Source organism: Solea senegalensis, linkage group LG17 (genome assembly GCF_019176455.1).
Source record: "Solea senegalensis isolate Sse05_10M linkage group LG17, IFAPA_SoseM_1, whole genome shotgun sequence".
Taxonomy (NCBI): Eukaryota; Metazoa; Chordata; class Actinopteri; order Pleuronectiformes; family Soleidae; genus Solea; species Solea senegalensis.
In genome coordinates this window covers 20,823,379-20,844,970 of record NC_058037.1, presented here as the reverse complement: position 1 = coordinate 20,844,970, position 21,592 = coordinate 20,823,379, and the positions used below count along the sequence as shown (strand labels likewise).

Below are 21,592 nucleotides of genomic sequence, written 5' to 3'. Positions count from 1 at the left end.
AAAATGATATCAATTCAATACAATTGGCCATGCAGGAAATAAATGAAAGCTATCCCATCGATTTGCATAACAATCAGTTGATAAATGTGGCGTCGGCAGCGAGGCGTCTTTAACTCGTCTGACTGGTGTGTGTGTGTGTGTGTGTTATCTGTCACGCCCTGCAGACGAGGAAACATGTTTGTTTTTATTTAAGTGCAGACAGAGGCTCGTTTACCCGTCGCCCGCTCTCACACGGTTAAAGAGACGCAGGCGTCTGCGTGTGTCTGTGAATAAACTGCAACGTCTTCTTCCATCCTTTTGTTTTTGATACTTTGGTTCATTAAAACAAAAACATGACAAACGTCTGGTTTGAGAAAAGCGCTTCAGTGTCACAGTAAATCTCACCTTTAACGTTCTGCAGGAGATTAAAACCAAAGTGTGAGTGAAACTACACCCACTGTTCATCTGTGTGTGTGTGTGTGTGTGTGGACACTAACTTAAATCGAGCTGAAAATACCTTTAATACTTTTAAGTTATGGACTGGAATCATGGATGTATTATAAGAACTGGATAGAGCACCGCCCCTCTGGTTGTGTTCATTCCTATGGAGTTGCTCACTCAGCACATATGCCAAAAAAGTTTCTGACTTCTGCGTTTATTTCCTGGTTGTGTAGAGCATGAGCATGAGCAGTAGTGTTAACCCCCATGATGCCTTTCAGCTATGTGAACAGTTCTTATAATACATCCATGACTGTGACCTGTGTGTGTAACAAAGTACAAATACAAATACAAGTACAAAAAGTAACAAAGTACAAATACTTTGTTACTTTACTCCAGTTCAATTCAATTCAGTTTTATTTGTACTGCGCCAAATCATAACATCCATTATCTCAAGGCTCTGTACAAAGACATCATGGAGAAATCTGTGACAGAACCAGACTCACAGACGTGCAGCAGCTGCCTCGACCGGTTGGGGTGAAAGAGGAGAGGAGGGGGAGAGACAAGGGGGGAGAGGTAGAGACCAGGAGCAGATACACAACAACTGTATCACGTTCTAAGTTTATACAGGACACTTAGAGTCAGAGATGTGTGATGATGACATGTTCATAGGACTATGATGTCATTTATAGAAGCAGCAGCAGAGACTGTTGATACAAGTTATACTGATAAGCACTTTTAATGATGGCATCATTATAATAATGCTGATGATCTATTCACACCATATTCATATATATTCATATTCACACCCTGAGTGTGAGAGAGTGCAGTCCAGGTCTACAGCAGCATAACCAAGAGCTGCTCCAGGTTTATCAAAAAGGAAATATTCCTCTATTTAAATATTCATATTTCATTGCTCTTATGACTTCTCATGTGTGACATGTCAGGTGTCAGCCTCGTTTCACAGCTGTTATATTTAGTGTTAGTCCAGTTTAGTTCTAGTTATTTTAATCACAGAACAGGAAGTGCTGCAGGAAACGGCTTGAATTAAAAAACAGAAGAAGAAAAGAAAAGTGGCAGCAGTGACCTGTTCTAACGGAAGCATTTTTAATCTGGTCCAAGGATGAGGATGAGGATTAGACGTGAGTCATGGCGTCCGTGTGGGCGCCAGAGGAAATGAAAGACACTTATGGTGGAAGAAAGTATTTAAAAAAACAAAAAACGCAGCATCCAAGACAAGAATGTTTTTTTTTTTGCATGAAATAACTCAAAAAAAGTTACTTGAGGAAGTTTCTGTATGTTGTTATTAACCGTTTAGGTCGGTATAATACATGATGTATTTGTTTGTGTTTCCATAGCAACAGTACCAAAATGACCAGCCCCAAGTTTGTCCAACAGTGAGATAAAGACGTGAAAATGTTCTGGAGATATCGTAGACTAAAACTGACGTAGTTTTTTTTATCAGGTTTTCCAACAGTGTGGCATGTGACAAATGAGTACCATGACATCAAACACTGTTATTTCATGTTGTGTCATTATATATGTATATATACATATGTCAGTGAATTGTGAAACCCTTAGATATACACAATGTTCAGGTTTTTGTGACTTATAAAGACCAAGTAGGGATAGAGTCAGAATTTGCAACTTTGCTTCTGTTATATACGTCTGAAATATCTACATAATAATCATACATGTATATGCTCACTAATCAGGTAACCTGGTAAGAAATATCACATGTTCAGACAACAAAAGTAAGCAAATGTGGTCAGTCTACTTATCATTGTGTTGGATTTATGAAGCAGTAAATGTTCAAGTGAAAAAAAAATCATGGGAACACTTTCTGCCTTTCTTGCTTTTAATGAAAAGGCAAACAAGGCCCAGAATGGGCTATGAGCAACACAGATCTGTGCTGCAGGTCATGCAGTACACAAGACATGTTTGTTATGTTACAAACAAACAAACAACATTTACATGACAAATTACACTGTGCACCCAACTATATTATGGCCAGCCATAATTTAGTTTAGTAAATAAATAAGATGACTGTAAATAAAACTCAGAAGAGTGGGGAACACAAACAAATTAAAACCCCCACAACAGGTGCTCATAAATCTGAACATTGGCTGCAGTGAACACCTTCACACAGTCTTGTACAAAATAAAAAGAAATAAGTTTAACTGCATCTATCACAGTGCATTCTATCTATTCATCTTCCTTTTAATGCTGTGATTCGGTTATGAATGTAGTATTTGATGGCAGACCAGTCTCTGTCTTTCAGGCATCACAGTCCCTTTTACCTGGTACTTTGCAGCTTGTTATGAAACGAATCATGTGTCGTTCAACAGCCTTAACTTCATCACCTGTCCACTTGCTTCTCACCTTCTCAGCTGTCAAAAATGAAAGCACATTAGAAATTGCTTAACAATGGTTTAATGGCTCACTGCTAACCTGAATGTTTTTTCAATGTGACCAGCAAATGCTCTTTTACCTTGCTTTTTGTTGGAGCTCTTTAAGGAAACTTGGGCTGTACCAAGTATTGTGTCTTGCTGGTGATCTGGAAAAAAATAATTAAAATGTTTGTTATGATAAAAAGCACATTTATATACTGTCTTCTGAGAAGAATACAATTTTCAATCCAAGTATATTATATTTTACCATTGATTGGTTGAACATTGCTGATGTTTTTGAGCTGCTGGTGCAGTTGAGTCAAAGGTGTCCTCCATGTTGTCCAGTATGGCTGTGTCTGAAGTGTCCCCCAAGTGGTTCACTGAGTCAGGTGCATGCGTTGGGTCCCTAGCGGTCTCAGTTCTCGAGCCTTTAAAAAGTCACAGTACAATATTCCTAGGTGCTTTGTAGCAGCATCTAAAAGCAAGTCAAGTTAGATTACCATGACCTGGAAGACTGAAAAATGTCAACAACAACAATGAAATAGATAGATAGATAAGCTTTATTTTCAGACTCAAGGTCCATACAAAAAGTAAAAAAAACAAGACACACAGTACAAAAGGAATAAAAAAAAAAACATAATAATCTAATGATTCATTTTTAAAATCCACTTATACCAATGCCCACAAAACTGAGACGTGCAGCGCGTGTCACTATACATAATGTTCACCATTGCCACAACATTTAGATTCTCAGAATCATTTAACCGGCAGATGAACCTGTGCATTCCATTTCTCAGAACCGCTTGCAGTGTGTTCACTCCAGTGCTCACAAACAGCTCACTCGCACTGGTCCATCTGGGCCTTTTTAAAAGTATCCTCAAAGTGTCATTGTATGCCACTTGCAGTTTCTGAAGGCTGGCTTTTTTATATTTCAACCACAGATGTGCAGTGTACATAGGTGAACAGAGTCAGCTTCACACCAACAGTGCACCAACCCAATTTACGTACCATTACATTTGCTCGCACATACAACATACGACACTGACGAAAAATGTCCTCATCATCTGTCAGTTGGTCTGTGATCACATGACCAAGATATTTCACTTCACTGCAGATATTTAGAACCTTGCCTGAGAGTTTAAAGTCAGGAAAAGTCATATTTCCACGGTTCTGCAAATCATTGTCACACTTTTTGACCCCATACACAGAACACACATTAAGGAGCTGCTGTATACCAGCTGAGCTAGGACTAAAGATCACACAATCATCAGCATACATAAGATGGTTCATCACTGTACTGCTGACCATACAGCCTGTTTTACATGAGCTTAGATGATTTGATAAATCATTCATGTAGAAATTAAACAAAATAGGAGATAAGATGCTCCCTTGTCTTACTCCGTTACTGACATGAAAGGGAGCAGATAAGCAGTTGTCCCATTTAACTTGCATGGTCTGTTGGGCCTACCAATAGGACAGGATTCTGTCTATATACTTAGGGACACCTACTGCACGCAAATTTTTAAATAATTTCTCATGATTCACCCTATCAAATGCCTTTGAGGCGTCTAAGAAACAAATAAAAACAGATGAGTTTTTTCTCTTATAGTCGCTCAGCAGTTCCTTTAGCACATATACACACATATCTGTACCATGTCTAGGTTTAAACCCAAATTGATTATCTGTAGAGATAATTAGTTCTTTAATCCTCTCCAGGAGAATTTGTTTGGACAACATGTTAGCTAGAGCAATGGGCCTATAGTTTTCTGAGGAACCCACTTTTCCTGCTTTATCCTTAACCACAGGAACCAGCTGCACTGTCATCATAGAGTCTGGAAGGAAGCCATGGACTATGAGGGCATTGAAGCATAAGGCAAGAAGTGTACAAAACATTGAGCTAGCAAATTTAAGATGTTCAGCGGAGATATAATCCATACCTGTCGTTTTGTTAACTGATAAGTTTTTAATCACTTGAGAAACCTCACGAGTTGTGATCATATCTATATTTTCAACATTTGCTACTTGATGGCCATTAGTCTGAACACAGTTAAATTTACTATAATGCCTTCGCCAGAGCTCAGCAATAGCACTAGCACCAGAGACTCCATCTACTGTATATGGTAAGTTATTACCATATATATGGCAGTTATTAACATACATATGGCAGTTATTAATGCATTTCACCTCCTTCCAGAAATCTTTATCAGTATTATCTAAAAGTTTCTTGGCCAAGAGTCAGCCCTGTAAGATTGCTCATTTTTACTCATGAAATGTATTGCATATTTATATTTTGTGTTTGTACTGTTTTTTATATTCAAAAATGGGCCCCTGTCTTGGTTTACCAGCCATTGCCCAGGATTTAGTGGCTTCACGAGCCTCAGCATAACATTTAGCCACATAGGTATTCCAACCAGGCCGAACTTTTCCTCTCTTTATGCGCTTAAGATGAGGCTTACTAGCTTCAAGTAAAGCTGAGACAATATCAGTATACATTGCAGAAATATCTGTCTTATGTTTGGTATTTGTACAATTACTGTTTTTACATACGAGTGCCTCTCTAGAGAGACATATACTGCTCAATAACTGATCAGTATATTTACAGTAGGAAGCAATGTCTTCACATGAAAGAGAGGACCAGTCCAATTTACCAAGATTAGAATTATTTGCACATTTTACAGTTGCAGGTATGTACTCAGATCTGATGACCATCTTTACAGGAATGTGATCACAGGTGGATACATTGTATAAGATTTCCATGTGTGCCAAAGAAGCGTGAGCATCAGCTGTAGAGAGACAATGGTCTAACCAGGAAATATTCATGTCACAATACCTATGTGCTGATCGAGGTGACTGATGGTTTCTTCACTGGAGTCTTCATCATCATCATCACTCATAGCTTCTTCATCTGATTGAGTAAAACACAGTCAAGAAAAGTATTTTAAGTAAAGGATAAACACACATAAATGATACACTTGAAGCCATAAAAATGATGTATGAACATAAATTAACCTTCAGGATTTGTCATGAACTGTCACCTCCGTTAAGTATCTTGTTTTGTTTCTCCCTTCATGTTCCTTGTCTTGTCTTCCTGTTTTATTTTGGAAATCACTCACCCTTGTCTCTCTTTCAGGTTCCTGTCTACCCCGCCCCCTTCCTTGTTGGCGTGCACCTGATCCCTGATTGTGTCTACCACACCTGCATCCTATCACTCCCTAATCAAGCACTGCTTATATTCCCCTCTGTGTCTTGTCTCGTCGCCAGTTCGTTGTAGTTCATAGCTCACGTCCCAGCACTCTTTTTCACAGCCATAGTCTTGTCTTCTCGTGTTTTTGAACCTTGCCTGCCTTTTTGACCTTGCCTTTTTGCCTGACGTTTTTGTACCTCTGCCTGATCTCTTTGACTTCCCGTGTACCGAACCTCTGCCTGGAATTAAACTCTGTTACTGACTGATTCGTGTTCTGAGTCCTGCATTTGAGTCCCTTGTTCTGCTCAGCCATAGCTGATAGGATTGAGCTCAATGTCATCAAACATGCAGGTCAGACAGTTTTCCTTTTTCCATTGCAATCAATAGTTTGCTCATTTTTGCAAGCTGCAGTGTACTCTCTGTAGAATTCTCGGTGCACACAGATGTCATGGCCAAGAAAGGTGGCAAGTTGATCCATTTCATTTTCTTTTAGGTTGAGCACTGTGGACAAAGTTGCGACTTGTTTCCGCAGTCTTGTTGACGTGAGTGCCTCTGGGTTTTTTGCACCACATTGGTTGGCGTAGGTGCGAAGGCAATCAGACCCTCTGTAATGGGAAAGAACACCTGGGCGTGCAAATAAGTACACATTCTCTGCGTGGACTTGACACTCAATTCTGTTTTTTATAAGCAGATCCATTGCAGCGACCATATCAGGTGTAAGAAGCACAGGCACCATTCTTGACCTTTTACCACAAATCTCAACTCTGTCAAAGTGCTTTGCAAGATTCTTTTCCAAGGCCCATCATAATGTCAGGATTCAGCCGTGTAGGGTTTTGGGATGTGAAAGTCTGCAGCTCCATTTTTGAAACTTCCCCCTGCCTATTCTGTTAAAAAGTACTACCTGCGTCAAAGTCACTTTAGCAAGATTACCAAAGCTTGTGCTGTCAGGTTTTTCCTCTAGGTCCTTCATGCATTTTGCACACTCAGTAGCAAGAAACCTGTGCATCAACATCACAGCCTGAGTAAATGGTAAAACAAGTGGTTTATTCCATTTGGCTTGTTGAAGTGTACCCAACTCTGCAACTTCAAGGCGATTTTCAATGATTGCATTGCACTGCACAATGCCAGCAACTTTGGCCAAACTGTGCCCCAGTTTTAAAGCCAAGGATGGGATTTTGTATGAGTTGCTATCCAACTCATAACCAGCAACAGCTCTGACTGCTTGTATCACATGACGAACATTACTGGGCATGACAAGGAACCCATTCTCCAGCACCATCACTTACCACAGTAGCATTATGGTCAAGTGAAGTTTCCTCTCTTCTTAAGACACCTAAACAACTCTCTTCTTGTGCTTGATTTCTTCTCAAAACTGAGAGCCTTTGCAACATCAGGCTGATTACTGTGAAAAGATTCAAGGTGTCTTGCCAATTTAGAAATGGGCTTTTTACAATAGAAACAATATTGCTTCTTGTTGTACTTGCTTTTTTGTCCGGATTTTTGAAATGGTGAGACTTTTATAGCGCTGTCATTGTTCGGAATCTTCTTCGATGAATCGGCACTGCACCTTCTTACTGAAGAACTATGACTGTTGCTTATCGGTGATGAACTAAAACTTCTAGGCTTTTCTGAACCTGTAATCTCTCCACTGTGTGTGTATTAATAGCAAGGGTATCATTCTGAAACCATTACAGTGTGCATAACATGGCTTTTGATGAGCCATTAAAAACAAACACTTACAATAAATATTTTCAATGTAATTTTGTTTTAATGGGTAACTAATGGGTCAGATTACCTGGTCACCTACAGCTTGAGGAGTCTACAACATGAAGTCTGTCATCATGGACAGAGGGATGTTCAACCTTGAAAACCATTATTAACAATATACAGTTGTCAAAATTCATTGAATAGGACAGTAATCCCTACTTGTACAACAGTTTTCAGTTTGCAATGTATGATATGAAAGAGACCAAGAAATAGTGTAACACAATAACTACTTTTGAATGAGCTACTTTTGTAAATAAAATATTTTCAGCTATATTATTTACTCACAGAATAATTCATTCTGCTTGCCAGACACAAAGTTCTAAGCCTCTCTCTCGCAAAGATCTTTATTTTGGCTTCATCATAACGTTTCTCACAATAAGAATGGTGTCGCTTCAGATTTTGCAGACAGAGGCTTCCTCTCAGCTGTCCCAATTAAGAATCAGATGTAAAGTAATGAGATTATTAATGCTGTGGACATTTTTCATCAACTGATACAGTAATTATCGTTTTAATACAGTACTTAATGGTGCAATGGACCAAACTGAGATATCTATTATCTTCCAAATAGAAAAAAATACATGTGTAATCACCTGTTCATAGGATGCAGTGGATCTCTCACTGACTTCAGGGTCTGCTGAATTAGTCACAATCTCAACACTTGATGTCTGCAACAAAACACAACAGTACACAGTCAGATATATTGTGTACTATAACATACAGTAGAGCAGAACTTATTATAAAACATAAGCACACTTGTTTCATGAGGATCTAGACGTATTCTTCCAGACTCTATGGAAACTGTTATCATTGTAAATGATATACTTCCCAACAATATGGGGACACTGTAACACACACACACTCTACAGTCAGTGGGTCAGACCATATGAGGACGTCAAACCAAACACACACTCAAGTCTTTCACAGTTAAACAATATGAGGACGTCAAACCAAACACACACTTAAGTCTTTCACAGCTAAACAATAAACAAACCAAACACACACTCAAGTCTTTCACAGTTAAACAATATGAGGACGTCAAACCAAACACACACTCAAGTCTTTCACAGCTAAACAATATTGACGTCAAACCAAACACACACTCAAGTCTTTCACAGCTAAACAATATGAGGACGCAAACCAAACACACACTCAAGTCTTTCACCAATATGAGGACGCCAAACCAAACACACTCAAGTCTTTCACAGCTAAACAATATGAGGACGTCAAACCAAACGCACACTCAAGTCTTTCACATCTAAACAATGTGAGGACGTCAAACCAAAGACACACTCAAGTCTTTCACAGCTAAACAATGTGAGGATGTCAAACCAAACGCACACCAAGTCTTTCACAGCTAAACAATATGAGGAGGTCAAACCAAACACACACTCAAGTCTTTCACAGCTAAACAATATGAGGACGTGAAACCAAACACACACTCAAGTCTCTCACAGCTAAACAATATGAGGACGCCAAACCAAACACACTCAAGTCTCACAGTTAAACAATATGAGGACATCAACCCAAACACACACTCAAGTCTCTCACAGCTAAACAATATGAGGACGTCAAACCAAACACACACTCAAGTCTTTCACAGCTAAACAATATGAGGACCTGACGACTGAACACATGTATGACTCATGTCAATAACTTCCAGCATCTTCTATTGTAGGGTAACAACAAACTGTTGACAACATTTTAGACAACTGTCTCTGTAGATTAAAATGAAGAAAAACGTTTGTTTGGTTAGTTTTACAGTGTGTCCATCACCTTAATAGTTAGCCAATTAGCTAAGTTAAGCTCACATGGGGATTGTTAAAACTTAAATCTTGTATATGCCAAGATGGATATCTCCACAGTACTGAAGTTCCTGGATGGGACGATCGTCAAGAGTGCCAGTGCGGTCTACGTTTCAGAAGCTTTAAAATCAAGCCATGAACCGTTCTGTACCATGGCAGACTTTATAAAATACATTCATAATGATAGATCCTACACTGTGGATTATTTAGCAACTTTAGCAACTCAGCCGTCTTTGTGAGCCTCCGCTCAGTCTATTGGCCAATCACAGGCTGCCTTGCTGATTTGCTAACCAATCAGTGGCTGTGTTATTGACTGCTGAGTAACCAAACATGCAGTGTGTGGCAGCATTCATCTAAAATGTCTTTAATACATGAGTGAATTAAGTGGATTAAATATATATGTATATATATGAACATTGTGTATATACATATAAATATATGTATGTATATATATATATATACATATACACACACAAACATGTATATATTCCAATTTCTTTTTTGTTTTTATGGTCAGATAAAAATACATTCATGTAATAATTACTGTAGCATACATGTTCTGATACCTCAGGTGGCCTGGAAAAAAGATGCACATATCTTGATTTTGTGCCACAAAGAAAAGGAAATAAATATTGCATTCTTATAAAACATAAGACAATTAGATCAACTATAACAATTGAGAATATATTTATTTGACTCTGATTTTATAGAAAATGTGCAATTTTAAGTGGTAGAGGATGAATGAATGTATAAAGCTTGTTCAAATGTTGGAGAGTGTGTGAGTGTGTCTACAAGTGACATATGAGGACAAGTGTGTTAAAAGTGTGTTCAAGTATCAACACTGGCCACTAGTTGGCGTAATCAAAATTTTTAACACACTCACACGATTCTTGAATATTGTGACATTTTAGGACTTTGGAGATTTTTAGTCTGGGAGCATGTTTGGAGGGTCCAGAACATCATATAATGGTCAGAGAAATGAGGACCTCTAAAATGTCCTCATATTTCTCAACGTACTGATATTGTTGGTGTGTTATCATTAAAATGTCCTGATTTGTCACAAATACAAGTGCACACACACACACACTCTCCCACACACACACACACACACTCACACTCACACACACACACACACACACACACTCACACACACTCACTCTCCCACACACACACACACACACACCATCCACACACGCACACACACACACACACACACACACACACGCACACGCACACACACACACACTGCTGCCTCCATCACTAAGTTGTCTTATTAATAAATGTCTTATTTTGTCACTTCAGTGTTTGAAATCCTTTGTTCAGATTGACGTCAGTGACACAAAGTGACCACACGAGGCAGCAGAGGACCAGCAGCTCCTGTGTCCTCGCAGCTAAAATCAGTGGTTTTCTCTATGGGCTTTGGTGTGGGAGAGTGAGTGGATGGAGCTGTTAATCTATGACCTAAAAGAGCGTAGACTTAATCTGACATAGATTGTATTAGGTGTCAGTACCTCGTCATCAACACAACAAAGTAGATTAAAGTGATATGATGTGGTTTTTATTGATGTTGAAAATGTCATTCTTCATTAAGCCACAGAAACAGAAACCACAGACACTGATGATGTTTGGAAAGTGCAAAAACCCTCTGAGTGTCATGAGTTTCCTGTCACTGTGGACACGTTCTTCGCTGTCGTTCACAGAGCAGCAGGAGGACAGAGGTCATCCTGAGGTCACGCACACTCAGTTTCATCTGCATCACAGCAGAAACCACACTTCCTCATTCATGGCATAATCTGCTCATGTGTGTTTCATTTTGCATCTGTGTGTGGGTGTGTGTGTGTGTGTGCGTAACTCTGAGTGTTGTTCTGCTCACACGCAGCAGGGGGCGCTGTTGTCAGGCAGCATGAAGAGGAGGAGGAGAAGCAGTGCATGCTGGGGCAGAAAGGCTCGTCAGTGAGAAGATGATGTTCTTCAGACAAAGAGTCAAACTCTTAACATCTTTATTTACTTTGTTTTCTATTGGATTGAAAACCTTGAATTTTATTTTATATTATTTTGACTTCTTTCTTTTTATTTTATATAAAGCATTTATTCATTTTTAATTGATTTTACTTTCTGTATCTTTTAATTTCACTTTCAAACATTCACTTTTTGTTATTTTGATCTCAGTGTGTGTGAACCTGTGTGTTTCAGGCTGGTTCTCAGCAGCAGGGGGCGCTCACAGCGCAGGACGGCGGCTCAGTTAATGACAGACATGTTGATTTTTTAAGTCTTTATTTATTGATGGTTTCAACAAAGAATGACTGAGACGAGCTTTGACCTCGTCCACCACTGAAGCTGCTGTCTCTTCATGTCCTACAGGGGACACAGAGACACTGAGGAACCAGGACAGACAAGGTACCCAGGATAAACCGGTTCAGTGAATGTGGTCCTGAAGGTGTGGAGGTGGATCAGTGAGTCAGAGGAGACGCTGTAGAAGGACAGAGTCCCAGCAGGACAGTCCACATACACTGATACTCTGTGAGAGACAGAGGACATGATGGGTGTTCGTATCCCACAGTGATGGACAAAGTTACCATGAACATCAGAGCAGATCAGACTCCAGGACTGATCATTATCTCCAAACAAACAGTCAAAACCGATGCCTTTCCTCTTGATTCCTCTGTAACTCAGTGATATATCAACAGTTCCTTTCCACTCGACCTCCCAGTAACAGCGACCAGTCAGACCAGGTCTACACAGCAGCTGAGACCAGAACTCAAATCTGTCTGGATGATCAGGATACCACTGATCTTCTGTCACACGGGTCACTTTCCTGTTGTCGTCAGACAGTTTGAGTTTTCTGTTCATTGTGTTTGTGTCCAGTTCCAGTTCACATGAATCTGATGAAGACAACGAGACACAGCTGCAGTTTATTGATGATCAGCTGATATGTTGTTATTTACTGTAAATCCATACTTACACTTCCTGAGACCAGGTTTTAACCACTGCTCACCAGCATGGTCCATCCTGGAGGAAGAAACAGTCTGAATGAGTTTGTGTCCAACATGAGTCCAAACTTTTGTCTTAATAACGCACTCTGGTGGACACAATGATGAACTACAAGGACAGGTGTGTTTCAAAGAGAAGACGGTGGCTGTTTCTCAATACTCAAGTAAGCAAGTATGTATGTATTGTTCTGCTGTAGTTCTGCTGTAGTGCTGCAGTGCTGCAGCCTCATTAGCGCCACCTACAGTGTTGATAAATGAACATATGAAATACTTTTAATAAATGCATATATATGTTGTTATTATTTTACATTTTAAATATTTAACTTCATTTATTAATTTATTTCTATTAAAATATACAACATGAATAATACAATGTGGAAAATAGATATATTACAGCATTGTAGAGTAGTATATATGTATATATATATGACTTGTACAAATATATACTACTCTACATATCTAATATTTACATATTATATTTAAATACAGCTACAATGACCGTGCGACTTTAATATAAATCTCACATTCAAAGTTAAAATAAATAAAACATTAACAATATACAAACTATTAAACTGTCAGGTCAAAACGTTTCCATTAAAAACAAAATAACACGTCAACAACAAATCTATGGATCACACCGAGCATCTAATGACAGCGACGTCTGAGCCAGCGGATCATTTCATCAGGACAGGCCGAGGTCACGCTGCTCTGTGCCGGGCACAGTGAGCGCCGAGCGTCCGCAAAGGCGGAGCTTATTGTTTTTGTAGTTCCTTCCTTCTTCTTATGAACGATAGGTGATGAGTTGATGATGCAGGAGAAGACCCCACTGATACAGGACTTGTACCGAACAAAGGGATTTTATTTAGTCACAAGTCAGGCATCAGAACCAAGCTCTGCAGCAGCTCGGGAGAATGTGTTCTTGCCGAATCTCCGAACAATTCTGCCTCAGAAAAGCAAAACTAACCTTATATAGATTTTCTAGCATTCTTATTTGCAGGCATCACATGTTTGGACCCCCGCCTTTCTCCTGTTTCCATAATGCAACAACTTGAAAAACAAGTTGGGTCCTGATATACCATACTGTCCCATGATCTTTAAATTGGACAATATCACCATTTAGTCAAACAAGAGACATCTATATTTCCTAACTAACCATATTCAAAACAGACCCTCAAGTTTCCGGTCCTATACAGGATGCCTATTGTAAAACGTATGGTCTGACTTGTCATGTGTCCCAGAGACCCTCTTGTCTCATGTTTACTTATTAATGTCAATCATCAATACATTGAAGTATTAAACTTTAGCTGTGTTAATGTGTTCTTCTTAGTTCATATACTTCAGTATTCTGGGATACATGGCCATCCCAAGTACGCTCAAGTCACCTCCGATGCATACCTGGTAAAAATGGGCGGAGCGAGAATACTTCCGGGTCCTCGCTGTTCGCTTACTTGAGAATTGGAACAGCACTTGAACAGTACCGGAGTACGCACAAGTACGCACAAGTACGCACAAGTATGGATATTGAGAAACGGCCGGTGTCTGCAGAACCAGAGACCACAGTTTCAGGAGGCTACGCATTTACTCAACAGCGCCACCACGTGGACAACACAGAAGACAACTTCTGTTTATACATTTGAAACCCACCACGAGTAAACCAGCAACAAGTTGGCCCAGCACAAACCAAGTAAACAAAGAAAATAGATAAAATAGAGGGATTTCATTTGTATTTTTTACAGTGTATCAAATCGCAGTATTGTGGGTATAAAAAGCATAAACTTTGTATTTGAATTACGGTTGTTTGATCGCTTGCTTGAATCGATACCTAGTTTCCAGTGCTTTTGTGTTTTTTTCAGCTGCGCGTCACAGAGGAAACACATGGCTACTTTTGCAGCTGCTGCTGCGGAAGCTCGTCGCTGTTACTGCTGCTTCCAAAACTTGTGTGTTTTCACCGTTGAATGAAGAATGAAGAACAACTTGATTGTAGCTGTTAGATGACGAACATCTCGTACACAACTCACTACAAACACCACAGAATAAAGACATCTTTACTTTAGTTTGACCGTAGACTGTTTGAAGTGGACCAGGACTGTTCTACTCTGTGCAGATGATCTGTCCAGTTCATGGTTCTGGTCGTTTCTCAGGCTGAACTACGTGACATTCACTCGTTCTCACGAGGTGTTTAAAAAGTGTCACTAATGTTTGGTTATACTCACTGACAGAGGAAAACATAATAACAGGACATCTTCAACCTGAACCTGCTGACAAGTTTGAATACTGCTGATGAACATGAAGAGGAAGGAGGAGGAGGAAGAGGAGAATACCTGAGAGTGTCCAGTCTCCAGTGAGGACTCTTCAGTCCAGCAGACAGCAGCTTCTCTCCTGAGTCTCCTGGATGATTGTAGCTCAGGTCCAGTTCTCTCAGATGGGAGGGGTTGGAGTTCAGAGCTGAGGTCAGAGAAGAACATCCTTCCTCTGAGACCAGACAACCTGACAGACTGGAGTTAAGAAGATATGATGAACTCAGTGATTCAGAAAAAACATCTTCATCAACAAGAACCTAAAGAAGCAAAGAGTCTGAGTCAGAGTTCTGACCTGAGAGTCTCCAGAGAACAGTGAGGACTCTTCAGTCCATCACACAGCAGCTTCACTCCTTGATCCTGCAAGTCGTTGTTACTCAAGTCCACGTGTCTCAGACGAGAGGACACAGAGCTGAGGACTGAGGACAGAGCTTCACAGCTTCTCTCTGAGAGTTTACAGCCACTCATTCTGAGGCGGAGTTAAAGAAAATCTATTCACATATGTAATTAAAAAAATAATCAGAGTAGAATTGTCCATATAAATCAGCTGAGCACCAACCTGAGAGTCTCCAGAGAACAGTGAGGACTCTTCAGTCCATCACACAGCAGCTTCACTCCTGGATCCTGCAGGTCATTGTTACTCAGGTCCAGTTCTCTGAGATGGGAGGGGTTGGAGTTCAGAGCTGAGGTCAGAGAAGAACATCCTTCATCTGAGACCAGACAACCTGACAGACTGGAGTTAAGAAGATATGATGAACTCAGTGATTCAGAAAAAACATCTTCATCAACAAGAACCTAAAGAAGCAAAGAGTCTGAGTCAGAGTTCTGACCTGAGAGTCTCCAGAGAACAGTGAGGACTCTTCAGTCCATCACACAGCAGCTTCACTCCTGGATCCTGCAGGTCGTTGTTACTCAGGTCCAGTTCTCTCAGATGGGAGGGGTTGGAGTTCAGAGCTGAGGTCAGAGAAGAACATCCTTCATCTGAGACCAGACAACCTGACAGACTGGAGTTAAGAAGATATGATGAACTCAGTGATTCAGAAAAAACATCTTCATCAACAAGAACCTAAAGAAGCAGAGTCTGAGTCAGAGTTCTGACCTGAGAGTCTCCAGAGAACAGTGAGGACTCTTCAGTCCATCACACAGCAGCTTCACTCCTGGATCCTGCAGGTCGTTGTTACTCAGGTCCACGTGTCTCAGACGAGAGGACACAGAGCTGAGGACTGAGGACAGAGCTTCACAGCTTCTCTCTGAGAGGTTACAGCCACTCATTCTGAGGAGGAGTTCAAGAAAATCTATTCACATATGTAATTATAAAAAAATAATCAGGGACAGGTGAGGAGCGAGAGAAGGGTATCAAGGAGAAACTGCGAGCTTTCAGAAGGCAGTCCCCATCCTCTCCAGAAGAAGTATAAGCTTTGACTGATTCTTGAAGAGTTGGAAAGCTAAACAGAACGTGCTATATTCACCACATGATGAGACTATATACAGGCGAGGGTTGCTGTATAAGGACACATTTTCTGTGGAATGAACAGAGACCTTTTCTTTTCTTTTTTAGAGCGCCATGGTGGGGGCCCTCAGCCCACATGTGGGAGAGGCTTTCCCTCACAGCTAGATATTTTATCTAGCTCAGGCCAGGGTCTTTTCTTAGAGACCCCAGCCTTGGGATCACTCTTTTTGTTTATCCTTTTTTCTATTTCTTGCTTATGTTTGGTGTTGTTATTTGTTCTGGGAGCAGATCTTTCAAAAAAAACAAATTAAAATTCATTTCGTTTAATGTCAATGGGCTGTTGAATCCAGTTAAACGTAGTAAAATCCTATCTAAAGTGAGAACAGAACACGCCCATGTGGTTTATTTACAAGAGACCCATTTGACAGACAAGGAGCATGTAAAGCTAAAGAAAAGGGGCTTTACAAATCTGTTTTTTTCTTCATACAAATCAGGGCATAGAAGAGGAGTTGCTATTCTCATTTCAAATAAGCTACATTTTGAAAATGTATTCGAAATGGGTGATAAAGAGGGCACGTTTATTTTAAGTAAGGGGTAAGATAGATGGGAATCCAATTACCTTAGTGAATGTCTATGCACCCCCAGGGAGTGACATTAGTTTCTTCCAAAAAATAACCAATATCATGGTAACTGAAACAGAAGGCCTCTTGATCTGTGGAGGGGATCTAAATATACATCTGCAGCCAAAGTTGGACTCATCTTGTGGAAAAACCCAGGATAGGAAGTCCTTCTATAAGAAAGTAAACACACTATTTGAGGAGGTGGGCTTGATTGATATATGGCGAGATTTTTTTCCCTAACAGAAGGGATTACACTTACTACTCTGCTCCTCACTCTCTCTATTCAAGAATAGATTATTTCATAACATTTGGGAAGGATAAAGATAAAATACATACTTGTGGAATCGGGACAATAGATCTAAGTGACCATGCACCAGTATACTTATCCGCTGATTTTGGCCTGCGATCAAAAAATAATACATGGAAATTGAATTCCAGTCTGTTGAATGATCTGTCTTTTAAGGCACAAATTAAATCAGAAATGTGTCTCTTCTTAGAATTCAATGATACTGGAGAGGTTTCACCTCCCATGTTATGGGATACTCTGAAGGCTGTTCTGAGAGGGAAAATTATAGCAATATCGTCATTTAAGAAAAAAAATAGGTATAAAAAGTTAGAGGATTTCAAAAACAAGCTAAAGGTACTAGAAGGAAAACAGAAATTAGATTTGGCACAGAATACATTGAGAGAAATTAGACACACCAGGAATGAAATTAATAATTTGGCCACACAAGAAATCGAGAAAGATTTAATGTTTCTGAAACAGAAACACTACGAAAGTGGCTCCAAATCTATGAAAGTATTGGCATGGAAATTGAAAAAAAGGATAGCCGAAAATACAATTCATAAAATTAGGGATCCAAGGACAAAAGCGAAAACAAATAAACTAAATGAAATTCAGGAAGCTTTGGAAGTGTTTTACAAAACCTTATATTCTGAAGTTCCAGGTGGGAGTGTGGCCCAAATTGACAGCTTCCTGAATTCCCTAGATTTACCCACTCTCGATGAAAATCTAAATAAAATGATGACTGCGGATATAACTGAAGAAGAATTAAAAGTTGCAATTGGTAGACTTAAATTAAGCAAATCACCAGGATCTGATGGCTACACGGCAGAGTGGTACAAGGAATTTTAAAAAGAACCTGTTTTACTTCCTACTCTGAATTGGGCTTTAAAAAATGTGCAAACGCCACCCAGCTGGAAGGAGGCAATCATTTCAGCCATACCAAAAGAAGGCAAGGATAAAGTGGAAAGTGGCTCTTTTAGGCCAATCTCTGTTCTTAATGTGGACTATAAATTATTTACTTCTGTTATGGCCAAACGATTAGAAGAATTCCTGCCGACACTGATACATAATGATCAGACAGGTTTCATACACCAACGCCAAACACAAGACAGTATACCAAAGACACTACATATTATGGATCATATACAAAGAAATCAAACTGAAGCAATTGTGATGAGCGTAGATGCTTAAAGTATGGAAAATTATTATAAAAGACCATAAACTTGAAAATGATATTTTGGCTCTTGAATGGTGTGCAATGATTCGGATTTTAGACCCAATTAATTGGATTCTAGATTTAAGGACTGGATAGCTAACGGTATAACAGCCTTATGTAGAGTAATGAAAGATGGAAAGTTACTCAGTTTTGAAACGCTTAAAAGGACACATGTTTTAGAAAAACAAGACTTTTATAGATACCTGCAGTTACGGCATTACGTCAATACAAAGATGAAAAATCTAACAAAGATAAACACATGTCTAATTCAATTATTTACAAAAGCTATTAATAAAACTGTGTCATGCTTATATAAGGGTCTGTCTAATTTGAAATCTCACTCTACTTCATATATTCAAATAAAATGGGAGAAGGAAGGAGGGATAAATATATCTGAGGAACAATGGACAACAATTTGGAGGTATCAATGGAGATGTACCAGCTCACAGAAGTGGAGGGAATTTGGATGGAAAAGTTTGATTAGGTACTTTATTACACCTTCTCAGAAGTCTCACTATGATGATAATTCCCCTGTCTGCTGGAGGAACTGTGGAAATCTAACTTGTACATAGTTGCTAATGTGTGTTTTTCCTTTTTCCATTGTTTGTTTTTTTTGTCTAGGCATTTAGAGCAGACAACAGATGTGAGATGTATGCATGTATGTTTTGCCGGATTTGAATGTCTGTTTCTGAATGTCAATAAAAAATAAATTATAAAAAAATAAAATAATAATAATATTCAGAGTAGAATTGTCCATATAAATCAGCTGAGCACCAACCTGAGAGCCTCCAGAGAACAGTGAGGACCCTTCAGTCCATCACACAGCAACTTCACTCCTGGATCCTGCAGGTCATTGTTACACAGGTCCAGTTCTCTGAGATGGGAGGGGTTTGAGTTCAGAGCTGAGGTCAGAGAAGAACATCCTTCCTCTGAGACCAGACAACCTGACAGACTGGAGTTAAGAAGATATGATGAACTCAGGGATTCAGAAAAAACATCTTCATCAACAAGAACCTAAAGAAGCAAAGAGTCTGAGTCAGAGTTCTGACCTGAGAGTCTCCAGAGAACAGTGAGGACTCTTCAGTCCATCACACAGCAGCTTCACTCCTGGATCCTGCAGGTCGTTGTTACTCAGGTCCACGTGTCTCAGACGAGAGGACACAGTGCTGAGGACTGAGGACAGAGCTTCACAGCTTCTCTCTGAGAGTTTACAGCCACTCAGTCTGAGGTAGAAAACAGTGATGAACAAAAGGTTAAACATGTTTGTCTTGTGCTCTTTAGAATATGTCTCATTAATATTTATACACTGATCCACGAACAGAGCTTTGTTGGAGGCTTTGACCACCGGCAGCAGCTTCAGAAGAGCCTCCTCTGAAGCAGAGTATTTCTTCAGGTCAAACTCTTCCAGATCTTTTCCTGATGACAGTAAGATGAAGACCAGAGCTGACCACTGAGCTGGAGACAGTGTCTCTGTGGACAGGCGTCCTGATGTGAGGGACTCTTGGATCTCCTCCACAAGAGAACGATGGTTAAGTTCATTCAGACAGTGGAACAGGTTGATGCTTCTCTCTGCTGACAGATTCTCACTGATCTTCTTCTTGATGTACTCAACTGTTTCCTGATTGGTCTGTAAACCACTTCCTGTTTGTGTCAGTAGACCTCTTAAGAGCTTCTGATTGGTCTCCAGTGAAAGACCCAGGAGGAAGCGGAGGGACAAGTCCAGGTGTCCATTTGGACTCAGTAAGGCCTCGCCCACAGCACTCTGGTGCAGATGATTCAGTTCAGGTTTTTTTCTAAATGGTCTGGACCACTGGCTCGTTGTTGGTTCTGACAACAGATTTGTTCCAGAGGTGATGAAGGTCAGATGAACATGAAGAGCAGCCAGAAACTCCTGAACACTCAGATGGACAAAGCAGAAGACCTTGTCCTGGTACAGGCCTCTCTCCTCTTTAAAGATCTGAGTGAAGACTCCTGAGTAAACTGAAGCTGCTGTGATATCGATGCCACACTCTGTCAGGTCTGATTCATAGAAGATCAGGTTTCCTTTCTGCAGCTGCTCAAAAGCCAGTTTCCCCAGAGACTCAATCATCTTCCTGTTCTCTGGACTCCAGTGTGGATCTGTCTCAGCTCCTCCATCATATTTGACCCTCTTCACTTTGGACTGAACCACCAGGAAGTGGATGTACATCTCAGTCAGGGTCTTGGGCAGTTCTCCTCCATCTCTGGTTTTCAGCATGTTCTCCAGAACTGTTGCAGTGATCCAGCAGAAGACTGGGATGTGGCACATGATGTGGAGGCTTTGTGATGTCTGGATGTGGGAGATGATCCTCCTGGCCTTCTCCTCATCTCTGAACCTCTTCCTGAAGTAGTCTTCCTTCTGTGGGTCCGTGAACCCTCTGACCTCTGTCACCATGTCCACACAGTCAGGAGGGATCTGATTGGCTGCTGCAGGTCGTGTGGTTATCCAGAGGCGAGCAGAGGGAAGCAGTTTCCCCCTAATGAGGTTTGTCAGCAGCACGTCCACTGAGGTGGACGCTGTGATGTCAGTCAGGATCTCAGTGTTGTGGAAGTCCAGAGGAAGTCGACACTCGTCCAGACCATCAAAGATGAAGACCACCTTAAAGTCTTCAAACCTGCAGATTCCTATTTCTTTGGTTTCAGTGAAGAAGTGATGGATGAGTTCCACCAAACTGAACTTCTTCTCTTTCAGCACATTCAGCTCTCTGAAGGTGAAGGGAAACATGAGCTGTACGTCCTGGTTGCTTTTGTCTTCAGCCCAGTCCAGAGTGAACTTCTGTGTTAACACTGTTTTCCCAATGCCAGCCACGCCCTTTGTCATCACTCTTCGGATTGGTCCGTCTCTTCCCGCTGAGGCTTTAAAGATGTCTTCTTGTCTGATGGTTGTTTCTGGTCTGTCTGGTTTCCAGGAAGCTCTATCAATCTGTCTGACCTCATGTTCTTCATTGACCTCGCTAGTGCCTCCCTCTGTGATGTAAAGCTCTGTGAAGATCTCATTCAGAAGGGTAGGGTTTCCTGCTTTAGCCACACCCTCAAACAAACACTGGAACTTCTTCTTCAGGTTTGATTTGAGCTCACGTCGACAAGCTGGAGCTCTGATTTCTGACAGAACACAAGAAAATAAATCAGTGAGTGGATCATTGAGAAAATAAGAT

General features: G+C 40.3%; 1 protein-coding gene and 1 long non-coding RNA gene across 2 annotated transcripts in view; both read right to left on the bottom strand.

Annotated features, from left to right (window-relative positions):
• Positions 1 to 2,591: 2,591 nt before the first annotated feature.
• On the bottom strand, positions 2,592 to 5,690 carry LOC122784386. Its single transcript, XR_006362172.1, has 3 exons — positions 5,638 to 5,690; positions 2,909 to 2,974; positions 2,592 to 2,807 (listed from the first exon to the last, which is right to left on the bottom strand). It is a non-coding gene; the product is annotated as an uncharacterized LOC122784386 (long non-coding RNA).
• A 6,127-nt stretch (positions 5,691 to 11,817) lies between these two features.
• LOC122784333 (NACHT, LRR and PYD domains-containing protein 12-like) overlaps positions 11,818 to 21,592 on the bottom strand; it is a 100,622-nt gene continuing 90,847 nt past the window's right edge. Inside the window, exons 8-15 of the mRNA XM_044049567.1 lie at positions 19,739 to 21,539; positions 19,469 to 19,642; positions 15,947 to 16,120; positions 15,678 to 15,851; positions 15,407 to 15,580; positions 14,872 to 15,045; positions 12,523 to 12,569; positions 11,818 to 12,442 (exon numbers count right to left, since the gene is read on the bottom strand). Coding sequence (XP_043905502.1) covers positions 11,916 to 12,442; positions 12,523 to 12,569; positions 14,872 to 15,045; positions 15,407 to 15,580; positions 15,678 to 15,851; positions 15,947 to 16,120; positions 19,469 to 19,642; positions 19,739 to 21,539 — 3,245 coding nt within the window. The 3' untranslated portion in view covers positions 11,818 to 11,915. The remainder of the gene's footprint in view (positions 12,443 to 12,522; positions 12,570 to 14,871; positions 15,046 to 15,406; positions 15,581 to 15,677; positions 15,852 to 15,946; positions 16,121 to 19,468; positions 19,643 to 19,738; positions 21,540 to 21,592) is intronic.